At 35.8% G+C, this 23657-nt stretch overlaps 1 protein-coding gene across 2 annotated transcripts in view; it reads left to right on the forward strand.

Annotated features, from left to right (window-relative positions):
- RAB3GAP1 (RAB3 GTPase activating protein catalytic subunit 1) overlaps positions 1 to 23657 on the forward strand; it is a 113049-nt gene that overhangs the window by 37419 nt on the left and 51973 nt on the right. For both annotated transcript variants that reach the window (XM_061183512.1, XM_061183502.1), the window contains 3 exons: positions 1784 to 1862; positions 19181 to 19300; positions 20204 to 20369. In XM_061183512.1, coding sequence (XP_061039495.1) covers positions 1784 to 1862; positions 19181 to 19300; positions 20204 to 20369 — 365 coding nt within the window. The remainder of the gene's footprint in view (positions 1 to 1783; positions 1863 to 19180; positions 19301 to 20203; positions 20370 to 23657) is intronic.

Genomic DNA, 23657 nt, shown 5'->3' on the forward strand with positions numbered 1-23657 from the left:
ATTTCAATTTTATTATATTTTGTATTGCCTATTTTTTTTTCCTTCTAAAAAGTACCTTTCTCAGTACCTGGCCTGTGTTAGGTACTCAGTAAATAGTGCTTACAGTTGTTAATAGGTCACATCATCCAAAGTCTTTGTTTTGTAATATGCTAGTGTAAAACAGTGCGTGAGCAAGGTATTAAAATATGAATTTTGAATCTGTTGGTCAAATACTCTTCTTCATTCACTCATAAAATGCAGAATGTGTGTTAAAGTTTTTCTGGTCAAAACAGATTATCATTTCTCAGTGTAGGCCTGAAATATTTGTGCCTTTTCTTGTATAGGAATAAAATTATATTACCTTTTCTGTTGTATATATTATTTTCACAAACAAAACAGTTAGATAGCATCTGCATTTAGATTCATAAACTAGGACAGATAATTTGACCATGTATATACATGTTTAAGATAGTTATACAGCAAAATAAAATAATTAAACCAGAATATGAATAGATACACTTTAGGAATAAGGGGAAGAGGGAAATATATGCAACTGGTGGGAAGTCTGATAATAGCCCAGAGATTTCCGGGTACAACATTCTGCTGATTAATGAAGGAACCTGTTCAAGGTAGAGAAATCTTAAGTGCTGTTAATTTGAAGAAAGATCGTATATCAAGGAAAAGCTGTTGCAAGTAAGGAGGCTTAGAATCAGTGTTTCTGAGATGAATAGATGAAGGAGACTGTGGTATGATGAGAGAAGGTGAATGGATTTAAGGTAGTTAAGGCATTATTGCTGCGTGTGTGTATGTATTGGGCAGTTTTAATTTGGTTGTGATTGAAGCTGTAACTAATGGTAGAAGTTACAAGCAAACCATCAACTCAGTTAATTTGGAGATACATGTTTAAAACTATTATCAGAGGTCAGAAGATCTGAACACTGGTCTTTTATTTATTGGAGTTGCTTATTGCTTTAATTAGAGCATCAAGTCATTAGTGTTCTCCTATTTATTCTTTTTTCAAATTAACAAAATACAAATTTGCTCAGCAAGTATAGCTATACGGCAAAAGGAAATTGTTTTTTTTCTTTTTTTGGCTGCACAGTGTGGCATGCGGGATCTTCCCCGACCAGGGATCGAACCTGCGCCCCCCCCACAGTGGAAGTGCGGAGTCCTAACCACTGGACCTCCAGGGAGGTTCCAGGAAATATTTTTATAAACATTATTCTTTATGCTTTGAATTTATTATACATTCACGAGTGTAAGTAATGATCATTGATGTTAGTATCTTATTATGGGTAGTAATGCAAGTACTTACAGATATATGGGTTATAAAGGAGAAGCTGCGTAGTGGTTTTACAAGAATATTTAAGATGGCCAGGGGTGAGCAAAGGCTAGCCATGGGAGGTGGTATAGAGTTGACAGACTTCTAAGTATAATTTTGAAGAAAAGTAAAGACAAGGGCAGGCCAAGAAGAACAAATAAAACAAGGTTTTCTAGTAAGGAATGAGAAATTGTTTGAATCATGATTTAGAAGAATGGAAAATATAAACATGGGAATGATATATATCAATATATATTTTTTTATGGACTGGCTTTTTTTTTTTTTTTTTAAGAAAAGGGAGAGAGCAAGAGAGACCCTGGTCTTCCTCCAAAGCTTACAGTTAGCCTTAGATATAAACGTTAAGCAGTCACAAAACTACGTGGACTAGCAAGACATGTCAGAGAATGATTTGTTTAAATCATATGATAAAATTCTACCTTAGAATGAACATACTCACTTTCTAATTATCAAATATTTCTGTAGATGTTATTCCACAATCTATGCAAGATTTGCTGTGTATGAATAATGACTTTCCTCCCAGAGCACATTGCCTTGTAAGATGGTAAGTATACATTTTACTCAGATAACTTTTAGTGTGTATGTCGGGAAGGCCCCATGACTGACTTCAGGTTTGATGATTTGCTAGGAGTTCACACTGGGCTCAGCATGTAGTTGCTCTTATTGCTAGGATTTCTTACAGTGACAGCATGCAAAGCAAAATCAGCAAAGGGAAAAGGTGCCTTAGGCGAAGTTTGGAGGAAGTGCAAGTGTTTAAGAGTCCTTTCCTAATGGAGTCACAGAGGACATATTCAGTTCCTTTAGCAACAAGTTGTGACAACACATGAAACATTTTCTACCAGAGAAGCTTGTTAAAGCCTCAGCTCTCAGGTTTTTAATTAGGGGCTGGTTACACAGGCACCCTCTGACTGTTACATAACAAAATTTCAGACTCCTAAAAGGAAAGCAGGTGTTCAGCATAAACCACTTTGTTTGTACAAACAGTTTAGGCACAGTAACTCTTACCAGTTAGGGAAAATGGTGAGACCCCTCCACAAATCCAGGTTCCCAGGTACCAGCCAGCGGGCAGCCTTACAAGTAGGCCTTTCTGAGGATAGCAGTTATAGTCCTGCTCTTAAATCCTTTCTGAACAGTATGTGTCGTAATCTAGGTTGTACCTAACTGTAATTCTGATGACTAGCATAGAACGCTTAAATATCATAGGAAACGTAATACATATTGCTGAAAATTGAATTGACATAAAACATCTCAAATAGTTATGTGATAACATCAAAACTCTCTTACGTCTTTTAATCTTCCTAAAGGTCTTTTAATTTTTTTCAATTATTCTCAGCATCTCTTTATTTTGGAGAGGTTGGTATTAAAACATACTACCATCAAAATGGCCCAAGTATGAGTATATGGTCAAGGAAGGAGACCTAGTTGAAGGAAATTTATATACTGGTTTTAATTTATTCTGTTGGTGTGAGTTGGTCTTTTGATTTTTTTTAATTAAAGAATTTCTAAGGAAGGGGAAAATGATAGTATCTGTGTTTGTTTCCTTTTTCTTCATTCCATTGTGATTACTATATCAAGTAGATTATGTAGCACTAAAAAGAAGAAAACGATTTGCAAGTGCAATAAACTGGTTAATGTTTCATAAATAGTCCTGTTATTTTAATGTGATGTTTTAAAAACTGTGAACTTAACTACAAAAGGAATTTAATGAATAAATTACCCATTTAATTTAATCCATCTAGGTTCTTTTATCTTTTAAAATGTGAATACATACATTTAACATGACAAAATATGTCAGAAGGCAGCTTGTATCATAGAGCATGCATTTACGTGCATTCATTCATTCAGCATTAATTGACAATCTACTGTTTGGCCAGACACTGAATTAGACAAACTAATGTTTAATTTCTGGCTCAAGTACTTATTATCTCAGCAACTTTGGGCAAGTTATTTAATTTCTCTGATTTGGTTTCTGCATTGGTAAAGTAAGAATAATAAATAATATGTACCTTTGAGAGTAATTGTGAGGATTTAACAAGATAATGACACATAGTACATATATCAAAATCTCACTGCTGTTATATAATTTCTGTTCAGCTTTTTAATATATATTTCAAAAAAGTATATTTGACACATAGTCCATAGTTAAATATTCATTGAATAAATACATGAAACCTTTCTATGTATGAAATTAATAAATCACTTGTTAGTGATTTCTTTATTAACGAAAGTCATTTGTTAGTAGTTTTTTAAAAAATAAATTTATTTATTTATTTATTTTTGGCTGCGTTGGGTCTTTGTTGCGCGCGGCCTTTCTCTAGTTGCGGCGAGTGGGGGCTGCTCTTTATTGCAGTGCACAGGCTTCTAACTGTGGTGGCCTTTCTTGTTGCGGAGCACGGGCTCTAGGCGCGTGGGCTCAGTAGTTGTGGCTTGTGGGCTCTAGAGCACAGGCTCGGTAGTTGTGGCGCACGGGCTTAGTTGCTCTGCAGCATGTGGGATCTTCCTAGACCAGGGCTTGAACCCGTGTCCGCTGCATTGGTAGGCGGATTCTTAACCACAGCGCCACCAGGGAGCTCCCAGTAGTTTTTTTTTTAATGTTCCCATTTACTTTTTAAAAATTTTACTTTTAAAATTAGCATACAGTAAATTGACTTTTTTTTTTTTGATGAACAGTTCACTGAACTTTAACACATGTATAGGTTTTTTTAAATTGCTCCCACAGTCAGAATATAGAACAGTTCTGTAACCTCCCCCAAACTCCTCTTCTCTGTTATGATGATGCCAGTCACTGACATGTTCTCAGTCACTATAGTTTTGTCGTTTCAGGAGTGTCGTAGAGATGGACTCAAATAGTAACCATGTGAGACTGGCTTCTTTCGCTCAGCATAATGCTTTTGAGATCCTTTGAAGTAATTTTTTATCAATAGTTTTTTCCTTTTTATTGCTGAGTAGTATTCTGTTTTAAGGATATACCACAGTTTAATCATTCACCTGTTGAGGGGTAGTAGGATTGTTTCTAAGATTGGACATTTATGAATAGAGCTGCTGTAAATATTTTTGTATAGATCTTTTATATGAAAATATATTTTCAGTTTACTTGGGTAGATATCTTGGGTGGGATTAAGTCATATGGTGAGTGTATATTTAACTTTATAAGAAACAGGCAAACTGAGTTCCAGAGTGACTGTACCATTTTGCATTCCCACCAACAATGTATGAGAGTTTCAGTTGCTCTATATCCGCAGTAGTACTTGGTGTCAGTTTTTTTAGTTTTAGCCATTCTAATAGGTATGTTGTGATATCTCATCCTAGTTTTAATTTGAATTTTGAATATCTTTCGTGTGTTTATTTGCCATCATATATACTCTGTGGTGAAGTGTCTATTCAAGTCTTTTGTCCACTTTTTAATTGGGTTGTTTTCTTACTGCTGTGTTTTGAGAGTTCTTTATATATTCTGAATACAAATATTTTCTCTGGACAGTAGTTTATCTTTTCATTCTCTTACTAGTGTCTTTTCCAGAATAAAATTTTTAAATTTGATGAAGTTCAGTTTATTAGTTTTTTACTTTATGGATCATGCTTTAGTGCCATGTCCGAGAAGGCTTGCACGAGGTCACAAAGCCTTCAATTTGATAAAAATATATAAACTTTAAAAAAATTTTGGCTTATTTTAGATTTATGAAAAGTTATAAAGATAGTACAGACTGTCCCGGGATACCCTTCACCCAGTTTTCCCTACTGTTAACAGCTTATGTTACCATGGTATGTGTGTCAAAACTGAGAAACCAACAGTGGTACATGATTATTAGTTAAACTTTATTTAACTAGTTTTTTTCACTAACATCCATTTTGTGTTCCAGGATCTAATCTGGGATACCGCATTGCATGTAGTTATATCTCCTTAGTTTCTTTAGTCTCCGTTCTGTGAAAATTTCTGTCTTTCCTCATTTTTCATCACTTTGAGCTTTTGAGGGGTACTAGTCAGGTATTTTGTAGAATCTCCTTCAATTTGGGTTTGTGTCTTTTTAAAAACTTTTTAAAGTAAGAAAAATTTTTCTATGGTTACACTTGGATTATGGCTTTTGGAGAGAATACCGTAGAGGTGAAATGCCTTTTTATCATATCATATCAGAAGGTCATGTTATCATCGTGACTTAGTCACTGGTGATATTAACTTTGATCACATGGTCAATTCTGTGCTTTATTCTAAAAGTTTTACATTTTATATTTAGAGCTATTATCCATTTCAAGTTAATTTTTGGGTAAGATTCTTTTTTTTGCATGTGGATGTTTAGTTGTGCCAACCTCATTTGTTGAAGAGTTTCCTTTCATCATTGACTGACTTTTGCACCTTTGTCAAAGATCGTTTGGCCATATTTGTGTGGGTTTGTGTCTTGGTTGCTATAGTTTTGTAATAAGTCTTTAAATTAGGTAGTGTGATTCCTTCAATTTTTTTTTTTTTTCAATTTTCAAAGTTGTTTTGGCTATTCTAGCCCCTTTGCTTTTCTATTTAAATTTTAGAATTGGTTTATCTATGTCTACAAAAAGTCCTGTTGGAATTTTGATTGGAATTGCTTTGAGTCTGTAGATCAGTTTGGTGGAGAATTGGTATGTTTACTATGCTGAGTCTTCGATTTTATGATCATGGTTGGTCTCTCCAATTATTTAGGTCTTCTTTGATTTCAGCAGGCAGATCCTGTATATGTTTTCTTAGATTTATATCTAATTACTGCTTTTTTAAAAGGAGCTATTGTAATGGTATTATTTAAACATTTTTCATATCCAGCTCTTTGTTACTAGTATGTAGGAATATGACTAATTTTTGTGCATTGACCTTGTATCCCATGACCTTACTAAATTCAGTTATTAGTTCTCGGAGGAGTTTTGTGATGTCTTTTGGATTTTCTTTGTAAACAGTCATGTTGTCTGTGAATAGGGGTAGTTTTATTTCTTCCTTTCCAATCTCTGGGTCTGTTTTATTCCTTGCCTTTTTAAACTGGCTAAGGCTCCAGTAAAATACTGAATAGGAATGATGAGAGTGGACGTCTTTGTCTTGCTCCTAATCTCAGAGGGAAAGCATTTAGTCTTTTACTATTAAATATGATGTTAGGTGTAGTTTTTTCATAGATGCTCTTTATTAGGTTGAGAATGTTCTATTCCTAGTTTGCTGAGAGGTTTTATATGAATGGATGTTGAATTTTGTCAAATGCATTTTCTGCTTGAATTGATATGATCATTTGTTTCTTCTTTCTTTATTTTTTTATTATTTTTTGGCTGTGTTGGGTCTTTGTTGCTGCGCGTGGGCTTTCTCTAGTTGCGGTGAGCGGGGGCTACTCTTCGTTGCAGTGCATGGGCTTCTCATTGTGGTGGCTTCTCTTGTTGCGGAGCATGGGCTCTAGGCGCACGGGCTTCAGTAGTTGTGGCTAGTGGGCTGTAGAGCGCAGGCTCAGTAGTTGTGGTGCACGGGCTTAGTTGCTCTGCGGCATGTGGGATCTTCCCGGACCAGGGCTCGAACCCGTGTCTGCTGCATTGGCAGGCAGATTCTTAACCACTGTGCCACAAGGGAAGTCCCCATTTGTTTCTTCTTTAGATTTTTAATATGGTGATTACATTGGATGATTTTGGTAGATAGCTAATTAGCTTTGCATCTGCAAGATGAACTCTACTTCTACTTCTTCGTGGTGTAATTTGTATTTGTGCTTATATGTATTGCTGAATTTGATATGCTGATATTTTGTTGAGGACTTTAGTGTCTGTGTTAATGAGAAATATTGGTCTGTAGTTTTCCTATATTTTGGTTTTGATGTCAGAGAAATGCTGGCCTCATAACATAAATTGGGAAGTATTTTGTTCACTTCTGTTTTCTGGAAGAGACTGTAAAATTGATGTTATCTTCTTTAATATTTGGTAGAATTTGCCATTGAAACCATCTGGGCCTGGAGTTGTTTTATTGAGGTGGCAGTCTCTTCTAAGATCCAGGCTTTAAGCAGAAGTCATAGTTCCAGTTCCTTGTCTCATGTACACCCATATCCCTGAGGGGCCATTCAAAACGTTACAACCTGTGTACTGATTTGGATTGATGGAAAGTCCATGCACAGACAATGCTTGATTAAATATAAAGGATACAGAAGGAAACTGATGTGTTTAGAGTACCTTGTAGGGAGATTGGTAACATCATCAGAAAAATATGCAGCTTCTTACTCTCAGTCCCTCATAAGCAAGGGATGCTAATATCTGAGTCATATTATACTTTTGGAAGCATAGTTTCCAGACCTAGCCTTATTTATATTTATTATGAGGCTCGGGCATTTTGGACATAACCTAGCCTGGATACATGCCAAAGACCACTTCCCCTGGGCTGGTTATACCTTATCAGTCTCAGTGATATAATTCACATTATCTATGCTAAGCTAAATATGTGGTATTCTCAGACATAAACAGACTTTTCTTCCATCACTCAGTCTGTCTAGTCTATCAAAGCACCTTCAGTTTTGCAGACAGCTTTGTGAGTCATGCTGATAGGCTTTTAGCATCTGAAAGGCTTATCCTGTAAAATCCCGATCCCTAGTCCCTAGCTGTGAGGGCCTATATCCAGAGTTGATAATCCCCTGTTTTTCTTCAGAGTCACCTTGCATGCTTACTTCTGCCATTCAGTTCCCTCTTTGTTTCTGTGACTCAGGAATCTCCTTTTTATTCTTTCAAGTTCAGCTGTGTATTTCAAAAACATTATCATGTCTTATTAGGTATTTTGGTGTGTTTGGGGGGAAGAGGGACCTGTGTCATGTCAATCTGCTGTATCACTTCCATTTTTTTAATTTGATTTTTCTTAAAGGTTAGAAGGCCAACAACCAAACTTTTGAGAACTATTTGAAAATTAGACATGTTAAAAGTATGTGTGTTTTCTTTTATTCAGCAAACATTCTTTTTAAACATTTACTATGAGCCAGGTACTGGGATATCAAAGATAAAATGTGGTCCCTGCCTCAGTGAGCTTTGGGATTAGAAGAGGGTTAGAGACAAGGGAACAAATGGCAACACTGTTGATAAGTGCCCTCAGGGCTTGATGCAAACTCATAGGGGATACTGCCTTTCTAGACAGATCAAGTCAGGAAAATGTTTCCAGAAGAGGTGATGCTTCACCTGAGTCCTGCAAGGCAAGTGAGAATAAGCCAGGTGAAGTTAGATGAAAAGATATTCAAGGCAGAAGAAGAGCATCAGTAGACCTGATGATACCTAAATGAACTTGAAAACTGCGAGTAGTTTGGTAAGCCTGGAGTATGGCAGCTGAGTGTGGAGAATGGCAAAAGATGAGATGGTGTCTGTGTATTTGGAGCCTAATGTGAACTGGGCATCTTAAGAAGATTTCATAATGTTCTCATACTTATGTTTTTTTTTATAGAATTTTAAAATTGTAATTGTTAAAAATAAAAATTCTTAAAATTTTCAAGGATACAAATTAATCACCATGGTTCTTAGCAACTGAAGAATAAGATACACAGAAGTTTTCACCTATAGATATTTCATTTTTTAAATTGAACTGAAGTTAATAAAGCAGACACTGAAAATTTGAGGTATTATGCAAAATATTTATACCATACATAATACAGTTAGTAAAGATTGACCCTGTCAGAATGAGAAAAACTTAACATATGATTAATCAAAATTCTATTAATCTATTAAAGATTCTATTAATCTTTAGAAAATAGAAAATTTATGTCAAATGCTGAATTTTGATGGTTTAAGTTTATCGATCTACACCTATTTTGATATCTCCTAGTTTCAGTTTTTATATCAAGCACCTGCCAGATTAGCTTTAAGCCTGTTTAACTTTTTAAAGGGTATTTTATAAAACTGGTCTCAAAAAGATATGTGGACATGATTGCTACTGAACCTGGACTTGGGTCTGCACAGCACAGCCAATCTACTAAAACCGTGTTGTGGTGAAGTAAAGTGCAGCGTTTATTGCAATGTACCAGGCAAGGAGAATGGGCAGCTCATGCTCAAAAGACCCAACTCCACGATGGCTTTCAGGGAAGGGTTTTCAAAGGCACTGCATGGTCCATGATCAGCTTGTGCTCAGTTCTTGGACTGGTTGGCATCAAGGTGAAGTTTCGCACATCACCAGTCTTCTGGCTCCAACCAGTTTGGGGTCTTCGTGCTTGGGGTTGGCAGTTTTCATCTGGTGGGGGTCTGGTTTCTGTAAAAACAACTTAGGAATGTGTGTCAGACCTTTATATCTTTCAGGGAACTGGGAGTTCGGTGACTCTGCTATGTGGCTGATTTATAGTCTAAATTGTTACCAGTTTCCTGGCCCAGCATCTTTGCTTTGTTTCTACATGCTTACATTTCCTAATAATTAACTCTTGAGCCAGCCTTTTGAGATTCAGGGGAGGTCTGGGAGACTAAAGCAAAAGCCTCTTACTTCAAAAAACAGGGACACGGGGACTTGTTTACAGTTTCATGATCAAGTTTTATAGTCTAGGCAAGGTAACTGATCTTAGTGATGTGATCTGTTGGCTGATTCTCTCTGCCTCCTTATATACCTATCCTTTAAATACCTTCTAATGGCTGATCCTGAAATCATCATTAGAGATTTATTCCCTTCATTATTTGTTATTTATTAAAAAAAAATTAGGCCTAGAAATGACACAGACATTAGCCTTAGCAGACATTTATGTCCAAAGGTAAATTTATGAGATATTTTTTGAGCAGAGGGTGTGGTGGCCAGGGTAATGAACCTCTGTACCTCCTAAAGATGTCCACATCCTAGAACATGTGAGTATAGGTTATGTGGCAAGAAGGAATCAAGAGAGCAGATGGAATTAGGGTTGCTAATCAGCTGATTTTAAGACAGGGAGATTTTTCCTGGGCTATCTGGGTGGGCTGAGTATAATCACAAGAGTTCTTAAAAGTAGAGAAAAGAGGCAGAAGATAGTCAGTGTCAGAGTGTTGTGATGTGAGAATAACTTGGCCTGCTGTTCCTGGATTTGAAGATGGAAGAAGGTCATGAGCCAAGGAATGAGGGTAGCCCCTAGAAACTGGGAAAGGCAAGGAATGGATTCTCCCTTAGAGTCTCCAGAAGGAACATAGCCTTGATGACACCTTGATTTAGCCTGGTGAGACTTGCGTCAGACTTCTAACTTATAGAACTGAAAGATAATAAATTTGTGTTGTTTTAAGCTGCCAAGTTGGTGGTAATTTGTTACAGCAGCAATATGAAAATAATACAAAAAGTGAGAGCATAAATGTTATATGCCTGGGGAGACTTTACTGAGATTAGAAAAATACACTGAAAGTACAGCTGGGTTTAACTGAGGACAGATTTTGTCTCTGATTTTGCCTTTGTCTAGCCTGGTCTTTGGGCTTTCACCTTCAATCACGCTTTATTGGTCACCACAAAGAAACAGCAACAGCGTAAGCAACAGTCCATAAGAAATCTTGTCAGCTGTGTAGTTGAATAATTACGATAGCTTTTTAAAAAAAGATTCATATGTGTGATTTTAATGTATTTTTTTTCTAGTCCTAGAAAGAGATACGTGTAAAAGAACCTGATAGTTTTGAAAGAATGGTATTTAGCCCTAAGGACCTGTAAAATGTTCTTATTCTTTCAAAAGCAAACGTTTAGAGGACTTCCGGTAACTGTGACATGAAGAATTTTCAATTCCTCTCTGGAAAAAAAAGTGTGAAAAAAAAGTATGAAACTGGAAAAAAAATAATCAAAACAACCATTTCAAGGCACTAGAGGCAAATAAATTTAGGAGCATTTATTCTTGAACAACTGCTAGAGCTTAGGTAAGAATAGAGGGAACCTCTGGTCCTTTTGCCCGTTGCTGTTTCTGTCACCTCCCCCTCTTCTCCCCAGTCTGTGTTGATGAGAACTGTAGCTTTCCAGTCTAGGTTGGCCGTGAAAACCATCAGCTCTATTGCCAGATGGGCAGGTTTGATTCTGGGTGGAGGGCAGAAGCTGGTGGCTTTGCCTACTAAAAGTAGCAGACTCAATTGAGAATGGATGGGGAAACCCTGTACCTTTGCTAGGTCAAGGTTCCACACCTGGTCCAAAGCCAGTGGTGGATTATTCAGAAATTTAACAGGGAGATCCTGTATGAAAGCCATAGTAGAGCTGGATACACTCTGTACACATCCCTGTATGATAGGGAAACTACATGTGTGCATGGGAGACCCAAGAGAGCCCTAACTTGAGAACTGGTTGCAACTTTGTATGCATTCCCCAACCCGGACACCCAGATCAGTCAGCAGAAGGGAAGCCTTATGGGTTCAGCCATTTGAGCACAATCTGTGCCCCAATTACTGATTTACCACTAAGCTCTACAGACAAGGAGTAGCCCCTAGGGAGCCAGGCTAAAAAATAAGAATAAAATTACGGAATAGAGACATAAGTAACAGAACACTTTGGGGAATACAGATTGCACACTTGTAGTCTGCAATTTACTAAATATAAACAAACAAAAAAGAAACTAACAACCAGCAGAAAGTTAAAAGGGACCTGATTTTACTACAGTATGTTATCTAAATGTAATTTTCAACCACAAATTAATAGATTTGCAAGGTCACACAGGGAAGTGTGACATGTGTACGTAGAAAAAAACAGTCAGTAGAAATGGACTCTTACTGGGTCCAGAGGTTGGATTCAGCAATAACTTCAAAGCAGTTATAAGTGTGTTCAAAGAATTAAAGGAACTGTATCGAAAGAATTAAAAATAGACTAACAATGAGTCAAATAGGAAACCTCAATAAATAGAAATTATAATAGAGAACCAAATGGAAATTCCTAGAGTTGAAAAGGATAGCTGAAATAAACTTTGACCAGATATGCTCAAAAGCAGATCTGAGATAGCAGAATAAAGAGTTGGTGGATTTGAAAGATTAATAGAAATTATCCAATCCAAAGAATAAAAGAAAAAATTAGAGAAAAATGAACAGAACTTTAGAGATGCGTGGGTCAGTATCATTGTTCCAAAGCATACTGTAATGGGAATCCCAGATGAAGAGAAAGAAAAGGGCAGAAAATATTATTTCAGAAATAATGGCTGAAAACTTCCCAGGTTTGATGGAGAAAAAAAAAATTTCCTTAGGGACCCTGGAATCTCAATGAACTCCAAGTAGGATAAACACAAAAGAGAACCACACCTAGATACATTCTAGTCAACTTGCTGAAACCCAAAGACAAAGAGAATCTAAAACAGCAAGGGAAAAATGACTCATCATGTACAAGAGGACAATACTGCTCGCTGACTTCTCATTAAAAGCAGTGGGAGTCAGAGGGCAGTACAGTGACATAATCAGAGTGCTGAAACAGAAAAAAACTATCAACCAGGAATTCTATAGCCACCAAAACTATTTTCAAAAATAAAGGTGAAATAACAACATTGTCATATAAACAAAGCCTGAGAGAATTCATTGTAGGCTGACCCGCCTTACTGGCAGTATTAAAGAAAACAGTAACTCGGATCCACAGGAAGAAATGAAGAGCATTGGAAATTCCCTAATAAATACAAAAGATATATTCTCTTATTTTTTTAAAACATAAGTTTGCTTAAGCAATAATTACAGCACTGTATAGTTGGGTTTGTAATGTGTATCCATAATATATATGACAATATTGCACAAAGAGGGGAAGAAATGGAGCTATATTGTATAAAATTGCTAGATTTTACCAAAATTAACCTAGCAGTGTTACTGAACCAGACTTGGGTCCATTTGCCTGTGTGCAGGCAAGCCAGTCTACTGGCACTGGGTTGTGGTGAAGGCAAGTGCAGCATTTATTGCAGGGAGCCAAGCAAGGAGTCCAGGGCAGCCAGTGCTTAAAAGACCCGAAGGCTTTCAAGGAAAGGTTTATAAAGACAGGGTGAGGGAGGGGGTGGTTTGTGGGGCGTGTGATCAGCTCGTGGACATTCTTCTGATTGGTTGGTAGTGAGGTAATTGGGAGTCAGCATCATCAACCTTCTGCTTCCAACTGGTCTGGGCCCTACATGCTTGTGGGCCGCAGACAGTTAACTTCTCCCACCTGGTGGGTGTTTCAGTATCTGCAAAACAGCTCAAAGAATATGGCTCAGAATATTTAATTCCTCCTCCCTTGAGGAATTAAAGGTCCTTGACTTTGTTGATGGCTAAACTATTATTATTTTGTCTTGCTTGACTGTTTTCCTTTCTTCATTTTCTCACTTCTCTGATTAAATTTATTCTTTGACTAAAGTTTTTCTACAGACAGAAGGTAGGCAGAGGACATGGGTGGGAGTCCTGTTCCAGGAAGGGCCCATAGGGTCCTGCTTGGTTATAGTAGATTATAAATTAAAGATACAGAATGCAATATCGAAGGATCATTGGGGGAAAACATTGAAAAAAAGCAGTTGTTTATTGAACACTTCCATTTTCTCAGTTATTTTTGTAGATGCTAGGGATTTAAATAAGTCTAAGAAATGGTTTTTTCATTGTTTATCACCACCATTTTTGGTGATCCATTATTTTATGCATATATTCTTTATACTGTTTGAAGAGGCTCTGAATATATTTCTTTCTAAAGTAATACATGTAAGGATTTTAAAATTGTAGCAAGCAAGAAAGAAAAAGGCATCTTAAAACAAAAGAGAAAAGTGAGTGGTAGATTGTCCTACCTTTCTCAATTGGAGGATGTGATGCTAAGGCTCATTTATATTTAAACTTAGTATTTAGTATACATATGTAATTTGTTAGATAAACCAACTCTATTATTAAGTATTGCCATAGTGGGATTTTTATTTTTTATGTTGATGCATTTGAGCTCCAAATAAATTTAAATCGCTAAACTAGAAGTTGTAGTTCTGGTGATAATAGATAATTATCTATTATAAAAGATAATACTCGTTATCTTACATCACATTCCCCCTTCACTTTTCCCACTCTCTCCTCCACATCCTTCCCTTTTCCACATACGCAAAAATGTGGGCTAAAACATCTCATGCTTTCTTAATTTTGGATAACCAAGAACAAAACCATGGGAAATGTGGGTTATATCCATCATATACTTTTTATGAATATGTGAGTTATATGTATATGTATTTTTGTGCATTGGGGGATTTTTTTATATGGATTTTACTGTATGTATTATTGTGATATATATTTCTTTTTTCTCAGCATTTCATATAGCCTTTATATCATTAAGTTCAGATTTACCTTATTTTTTTTAATGACTGTTAAATTTTTCCCAGTATAGGGAGGTACTGTAATTATTTACCCATTTCTCTGTTGAAGGAGCTTAAAGTTGTTTCTAGTTTTTCACAATTGAACTAGTATAATGAAGTTCATAGTACCTATATCTTTGTGCATTTGTATGAATGTTTTTGTAGCATAGATATAGAGATATAATTAGTTCAAATTTTGTGAATTTTAAATATTGATATATTTTGCCTTTTTGCCCTCTGGAAATGTTTTAAGAGTTTATACCACCACCTGTGGCATATCCCAAACTCTTGCCAACACTGGATCTTATCAGTGTTTTATATTTTTTGCAGATTTAATAGGTTGTGATATCTTGTTTCATTTACCTAGTCACTGTTAAGGTTGAAAATCTTTTAATAGAATTATTAGCCATTTATATTTCTTATTATTGGAAATATATATTAGTTTCGCTTATTATGCTTAATTTTTTATTGTGGTGACACACAACAAAATTTACCATTTTAACCATTTTTTTTTCAAAGCCTACTTTTTTTGTTGTTGTTGTTGTTATATTTATTTATTTATTTATATTTATTTTTTAAAGAGCTCCTGACATTTATTTATTTATTTACTTTATTTTTTTTTTTGGCTGTGTTGGGTCTTCGTTTCTATGCGAGGGCTTTCTCTAGTTGTGGTAAATGGGGGCCACTCTTCATCGCGGTGCGTGGGCCTTTCACTGTCGTGGCCTCTCTTATTGCGGGGCACAGGCTCCAGACGTGCAGGCTCAGTAGTTGTGGCTCACGGGCCTAGTTGCTCCGCGGCATGTGGGATCTTCCCAGACAAGGGCTTGAACCTGTGTCCCCTGCATTGGCAGGCAGATTCTCAACCACTGCGCCACCAGGGAAGCCCCTTTAACCATTTTTAAGTGTACCGTTCAGTGGCGTTAAGTACTTTCAAATTTTTGTGCAGCTGTCACCACTGTCCATCTTCGGAACTTCTTCATTTTCCCGTATTGAAACTCTGTATTCATTAAACAATAACTCCCCATTCCTTCCTACCCTAGCCCCTGCTAAGTACCATTCTACTTTCTGCCTCTATGAGTTTGACCACTCTATGTACCTCACATAAGTAGAATCATGAAATATTTATCCTTTTGTGACTGGCTTATTTCACTTAACATAATGTCTTCAAATTTCATCTGTGTTGTAGTATGTAGTATGTAGAATGTCTTTCCTTTTTAAGGCTGAATAATATTTCATTGTATGTATGTCCCACATTTTGTTTATCCATTCATCTGTTAATTGACAGTTGGTTTGTTTCCACCTTTTGACTATTGTGGATAATGCTGCTGTGAACATGGGTGTTCAAATATCTGTTTTGAGTCCATGCTTTTAATTCTTTTGTGTATTGGCCCAGATGTGGAATTGCTGGTCATCCTGTGTTTTAAATTTTTGAAGAACCACTGTGTTCTTTTCCATAGCAGCTGTACCATTTAGCGTTTCCACCAGTCATGCTCAAGCATTCTGATTTTTCCATATCTGTGTCAATACTTGTTTTCTGTTTTGTTTTGCTTTTTTAATAATAACCATTCTAATAGATGTGAAGTAGTATCTTGTGGTTTTGATTTACATTTCCCTAATAATTAGTAATGTTGGCTACATCTTTTCATGTGCTTATTTGCAATTTGTATATCTTCTTCAGAGTAATGTCTATTGAAATCCTTTGTCCATTTTTTAATGTTTTGTTGTTGTTGATTTTGCTCATTTTTTAAAGCTCCCACCTAATGTTTGTTTACTTGATGAAGGCATGGTCTCAGGCTCAAGTAGTTCTAGTAGGGAAAGTAAATCAATGATTTATATTGATCTTTTTTAAAAAGTTAATTCCTCGTTATTGCCACTAGGAGGCTTAGCAAGTGTAATCAGGTTTCTTGACAAAGCCAGTGTGCATAAGAACAACCTTTTTTTTTTTGTAAGGTATAATTGATATATAATGTTATATTAGTTTCAGGTGTACAACAGAATGATTTGATATTTGTATATATTGTGAAATGATCACCATAGTAAGTCCTGTTATTATCTGTTAGCATACACAGTTACAAATTTTTTTTTCTTGTGATGAGAACTTTTAAGATTTATTCTCTTAGCAACTTGCAAATATGCAGTACAGTATTATTAACTATAGTCACCATGCTGTACATTACATCACCATGACTTACTTTATAACTGGAAATTTGTACCTTTTGATCCTTTCACCCATTTCGAACACCTCCCACATGCCACCTCTGGTAGCCACCAATCTGTTGTCTGTATCTATGACCTAGGTGTTGTTTTGGGTTTTTTTGTTTGTTTTCTGGTTTTTTTTTTGGTTCCATATGTAAGTGAGATCATATGTTACTTTGTCTTTCTCTGTCTGACTTGTTTCAATTAGCTTAATGTCCTCAAGTCCATCCATGTTTTTGCAAATGGTAAGATTTCATCCTTTTCTATGACAGAATAATATTCCATTGTATATGTATACCACGTTTTCTTTATCCATTCATCTATCAGTGGATACTTAAGTTGTTTCCATATCTTGGCTATTGTAAATAATGCTGCATTGAACGTGGGGGTGCATATATCTTTTTGAATTAGTTTTTGTTTTCTTTGGATAAACACCCAGAAATAGAATTGCTGGATCATATGTAGCTCTACTTAAAAATTTTTTGGAGGCACCTCCATACTGTTTTTCCTGCTGGCTGCACCAATTTACATTCCCACCAGGGTTCCCTTTTTTCTATATCCTTGCCAGTACTTGTTTTTCTTTTTTTTAAATTTTATTTATTTATTTTTGGCTGCACTGGGTCTTCGTTGCTTCTTGCGGGCTTTCTCTAGTTGCGGCGAGTGAGGGCTACTCTTTGTCGTGGTGCGCAGGCTTCTCATTGCAGTGGTTTCTCTTGTTGCAGAGCATGGGCTCTAGGTGCGCGGGCTTCAATAGTTGTGGCATGCGGGCTCAGTAATCATGGCTCGTGGGCCCTAGAGCGCAGGCTCAGTAGTTGTGGCGCACGGGCTTAGTTGCTCCACAGCATGTGGGATCTTCCCGGACCAGGGCTCGAACCTGTGTCCCCTGCATTGGCAGGCGGATTCTTAACCACTGCGCCACCAGGGAAGCCCTTGTTTTTCTTTTCTTTTTGATGATAGCCACTCTAAAAGGTGTAAGGCGATTTGTCATTGTGGTTTTGATTTACATTTCCCTGATGATTAGTGATGTTGAGCATCTTTTCATGTACCTGTCAACCACTTGTATATATTGATCTCTTAAAGATAATGATAATAGAAAAAATACATTCGAAATCAAAGAAGAGAGCATATTTAACAGGGGTAATGGGGTGGTATTTGAGATAAATCTTCAAAAAAAGAATCCATTGCTATTCTGTGATGGCAATTGAGTGTAGGGGAAACATTCCAGGTAATGGAAACAAAGTACTGATCAGTAGGGGAGATGAACCTTTGAAAAGAAGGTACAAAAAGTATATATAATGTAATCTTTTTTGAGGATAGGATGAGTAAATGGATGGATGGAATAGTTCTGGAAGAATGACCAAGAAACTGTTGGCAGTGGTTTCACTCTAGTGCCTGGGGATACCAAGGCAAAATATTGTTTTGTTTCCTTTCTTCCAAGGACATTAAGAAAAGAAAGAAGAAAACTGTATTTAAAGACCTTTAGAGCTGCAAAGTCACAGCTCTGGGTTCTTTCCAGTATTTGATGCTGCTTCTACATAACTAACTTTGATTTCAGGGGTAGGAGGGTGGAGGTGAGGTGAGAAGATGAAATAAATTTTTGTCATCTAAACAGTAAACAGATTATGGGTTGGACTTTAAAATGTTTTAAATCTTTTTTTTTATTGCTGTTTTGGGGGATTTCTTGAGAATGTTCGTTAAAAATAAGCATTCATAACTGTTTACATAGAGTTAAAATAAATTAGGCAAATGAGTAATGCCTTTTATAAATTTATTTTAAAAATATTATTAAATAAAAATACATTGGGGAGTGAATAGGGTAGGAATTTTCAGGAGGCAAGATCACCAGTTTGACCTTGACATTTTTGTAAATTTTGGCTACAAATTTGTGGTTTTTAAAGGACTTGTCAACTAAATGAGAAGTTTTCATTACTGTAGGATACCGTAGCAAGAGTAAGCCATTTTCTGATAATTTTGTGATTCCTATCTAATATGTTATTGAGTAAAAGAACATAAGAATTCCTTAATTAGGATACTAGAGTAAACCATGTTCTCAGCACAAGTACATCATGGCTGATAATTCTTTTCCTGACATTTAGGGAATCTATTAAAATTTTATCTTTCCACATTAGTGGACTTAATGTTATCAGTTAATTAACGCAAGATGTCAGTGCTGGCTTTCATCTTTTATTTTTGAAAGCTAACTTTTAAGACAAACCTGTTATTTAATGTTTTTTCTTTGTGATTTCAGTAAACTGCTCCTAATTTGTAAAGAATAGAGAGAAAATAGTAGATGAATGATGGAAATTTTTCACCAAATGAAGGAAATCCACGTTGTTATAGATTCAATTGCCATTTGAGAAAGAAAGAAGGACCTGTAGTTCAAGCCTATGTTTCCTTCAGGGAAATTTTTTCATGTTTCTCAAATAATAAATTTTAGTATTCTGACATTTTCCCTTGTTTAATGGTAGTGATTCTTTTTTTTTTTTTTAAGGTATGGACTCCGAGAGTTTGTGGTGATTGCCCCTGCTGCAAATAATGATGCTGTTCTCAGTGAATCTAAGTGCAATCTTCTTCTGAGTTCTGTGTCTGTTGCTTTGGGAAACACTGGCTGGTAGGTGGACATTTTGAAAAACCTTGACATGAGTTTAAGAACTATTCTAAATTATAATTTATGAGGGAAAATGATTACTGTTAGGTTTTTGATTATGATTAAGATTAGTACTTGTACATTATTATATTGGAATAAGGTATGTAAGGACAAACTCAACAAAACCTTTAGGGAAAGCATTTCTAAAGGGAAACTTACTGAAATATTACATGAATATTTAAAATGGAGAATAAATTGTACTGTTTTTGTATTTTGCTTTCAAATGTTTAGTTTATTTAAATTTTGGTGCAAAATCTAATTTTAAAACTTGATGACAGAGCATCCCCTTGTTCAGCCTCAGCTAGGAACATGCATTCAGGTAACTCAAATTTTTTGTTTCTCTGCACACGTCTTCAAATGCTTTGAAAGTGCTACGAGTATTGATTTTGAGATTACAAATAGATTTTAGTGAGTAGGCTAATTTGCGGTTATGGAAATCTTTGAATAAGGAGGATAACTATGTCCTCAAATGATAAAGTAAAAAATAATTCACCACTAGTGTGGGTTTAATTTATATTGCTTAATACCTGTGAATCAAGTTTTATTATGACCTTGGAAAGCCTCATATGATAGGATCACTTTTATTCAAGAAAATTTTTATTCTGCTTTTTTATGACTTTCAGCCATTTTAAAATAGTTTTCTGACTACAAAGTGCCACTAAATGATAATTTCTTCAGTTTATTAGTGTAAGGAGAAAAGGAACTAAGAGTGTCTTTGTTTTAAATGTGAGTCTGGGGAGTATTCCTTGTTTAGTGCTTTTAAATAGTTGAGATTAAAATAACGTAATAGTGGAAAAACTTGAGATTTAGGAGTTATTCAGTATTTAGTGAACTTACAGTCTATTCCTTTTTAATTATGCCCTATAGCCAGGTGCCACTCTTCGTGCAAATTCATCACAAATGGCGAAGAATGTATGTGGGAGAATGTCAGGGTCCTGGTGTCCGAACTGATTTTGAAATGGTTCATCTTCGAAAAGTGCCAAATCAGTACACTCATTTGTCAGGTCTGCTGGATATCTTCAAATCAAAGATTGTGAGTTGGCATTGATATTTTCAGTCTTATAAAAGCAGTAATTGGTAATTTTATTGATTACATAGAAATATTTCTAATGTTGAAATGTAATTACTTAGAAGAAAGATGTAATTGACCACATAAATTACTGTGTATGTTTAAACAAAGTGTCCAGTTAGATTTTTAGTGTACTATTGCTCTAACTGATTTTGTTTGTTCAGTTTGTTAACATTTATCTCCTACGTTAACTCTTTATACTCCTTTTCCTCTAATAGTAATGTTGCCAACCTCACCACATGAGTGGGCTTCAGCATAGTTGCTTGTTCAGGGCTCTGACTGAGTAACTGAGATGTGAACTCTTTGGGTTCTGAATTGCTTTTTTTTCCCCAAGGGTCTATTTAATTTGATGTTTAAGATTAATCAGGCTTATATTCTATGACTGAGAGCAGCAGGGCTGAATTGGATGTGCTCAGTATATCTTTGGTGTTCTTTAAAAACACTATCACAGAGATATGGAGGATTTGCCTGTGCTACTCTGGGGGAAGAATTAGGGTCTAGATTGAGGAGCTATTTGTGAATACCTCTAGAAAAGAGAGCAAAGCCAGGTAAGTAAGTGGTGGAAGGGATTCTCCACTTAGAGAAATAGTCCCCTTAAGTGATTAAGTTGGCACCCATTTCACTAAAAGTGATCAAACTTGATTAACAAACTGATATTAGATATCTCCTGGTATGGTACATTGAATAGGATATATCATCTGTGTTGCATTCCTGCTAAAAATGTTTAACATAAATCAAAACATGAGGAAACAATCACATATTTCCAAAATGAGCCATATTTTACAAAGTAAAAGCCCAGACTCTTTAAAAATGTCAGTATCATGATAGGCAAAACAAAGGCTGGGAGCTGTTTAGCCTAAAGGAGACTAAAGTGACATAACATGCATGATCCTTGATCAAAATAGCCATAGAGGACACAAATGGGACAGTTGGGGCAATTTTAATATGGACTGTATGTTAGAAAATAGTATCAATATTAAACTTCTTGAGTGTGATAATCCTTGTTCATAGGAATTACATGCTGAAGTATTTAGGGGTGAATTGCCATGATGCCTATAACTAACTTTCAGAGGTTCAGCCAAAAAAATAGTTTATGTAAATATATGATAGTATGTGCGTGTATCAAAATGTTAATGGGTGAACTTGGTGAAAGTCATACCGGTATTCATTACGCTAGCTTTGCAACCTTTCTGAAGGTTTGCAAATTTTGAAAAGGAAAAAAATGTAAGAAAAAACGCTGAAACATCTTTTTTAACATACATTGTTTGTAGAAAGATATTTAGGATTAGAATTTAATTTCATAAAAAATATGTTTTCAGTTTTGAGGCCATAAATAGCAGGGTGGTAGGATTATCACCACCCAGATAAATCTGTTTGACATTTAAAAAAAAGTCTGCATATCCTGGGTTAAGAAATTTAAGTAAAAACTTCTTTATACCCTTAGTCCCTTTCCTCAAAATAACTATTGTTAGCTGTTTCTTGTGATTATCTCCATTAAAAAAAGCATAGAAGCATATCTTTTAGAAAGTTCCATGTCTGTATGTAACTTTTTTTCAAAACCTTTCTGGACTTTGAAATGCTTTAAGTACTGCTTAATTCTACACGTGTTGCTTTGAGGAATTTTTGAAAAAGGCAAGTGTGCGTTATTTCTACCCCATTAGTTTTACTTTGTTCTTACCAGAAGTCTTCAATTATATTTAATTATTTTAGATCAAATTCTAGTCAGATGCAAATATTAATGCTTTATTCCTCTTCTTAAAAAACATTAGTGAACGTTATTTTCATGGATCTTTTATGTCACTCTTCTACGTTACTCAACTTCTCTTTAGTGAAACTGGGGACCACCTTGATCTGTGGAGCCTGACTTTCATTATGACTATTTACTAATTGTACTTTAAAAACAAAAGTGTTCCTGATCAGTTTATCACATCATCTGTCAGAACTTTCACAAACCTCACCTGTCTAAATATGAAACATTTCTCAAAGTTGATTTGATAGAGTTGAACTTAAGATAATTGAGACTTGGTTTGGGTACTTTAGTGGTTTTACATAGTTAAAGCTACCCAATATGTGGCTCTCTTATACTTTCTTTATAAAGCTATCTTTATAAATATTACTCTTTAAATCTACTGGAAGTGTTCCAAGGCACTCACCCTCCACTGGCAGTTTATTTCATTTTCACATGGATCTAATTATTAGAAAAGGCTTCATTGGCAGGGTGGCAGCAGAGGGTGGTTGTCCTTGGAATCACATCCTCTTTTGCCATATAATCCTCTAAATATTTGAAAACTCTCTCATACCCTAGTCTTTCCTTTTTCAGTTTAGACATTCTTCATTCTATCAGATGTTCCTTATATTTCATAGTTTTATATTCTGATTGTTGTTTTGGATATTTGTTTTTTTTAGAACTATATTTCTTCATGTTCTGGGGAAGTTTTGTTTGCAGGCTCATTTTGAATGAAGGCTTTATTTGCAGTTTTTAACTTTCTCTCCCGTCGTCTCTAGTGGTTTTGTAATTTTGTGGTTGCTCCTTGCCTGCAGAATATTTCAGACGCTGGTCTTAAAATGATGTTTGGAGCCTTTTGCTCCGTGTTGATATTGGGGTATTGCACGTTGAGTCTTGGACTCATTGGATTGCTTGCTTGGGTCATGAGAGTGGGTTTGTCCCCCACTCACACAACTTTCCCTAGCCCCATACCTTCCAACAAAGCCACTGCACGAAGCAGGAGTGCCCTGCCTCAGGGTCTGCCTCAAGCAGAGAGTCTTACAGTACCCTCATTCTGGGTGAGTACTTTTGGTTCCATTTAATGCAGTCTGTAATCCTGGCTCTCCCTGCCTTCGTCTGCATGTGGAACTCAGCAAGCATGTGCCTTGAGCCCCATTTAACACTTTGGATTTTCTGTACCTTTTCCAGGGCCCACAAAGATATTTATGTCATGTTTGGTCCTAGGTATTTCTTTTTGGTCATCTCTTTCTGTATTTGTCTACATTGCTGTGTGACTGGAGCGGAGGTTATATGTCAAAGTGACCTTGTTATGGTTTCTAGATCATTTACACCCAATTACAGGTGAACGCTCATTTGATATCTAGACCTGAGTAAAAAATAATTATTCCTGACCAGCCAGAATCTTACCTTGCTTGTCTAGGACGCAGCAGCCCAAAACTGAATTAGCTTTTTTTTTTTTTGGCAGCTACCTTATTTTGTGACTTGAGATTGAGTTTGTGTTCAGTTAAAGTTACTAATGACATTTA

Source organism: Eubalaena glacialis, chromosome 1 (assembly GCF_028564815.1).
Source record: "Eubalaena glacialis isolate mEubGla1 chromosome 1, mEubGla1.1.hap2.+ XY, whole genome shotgun sequence".
In the NCBI taxonomy this organism is placed as follows: domain Eukaryota; kingdom Metazoa; phylum Chordata; class Mammalia; order Artiodactyla; family Balaenidae; genus Eubalaena; species Eubalaena glacialis.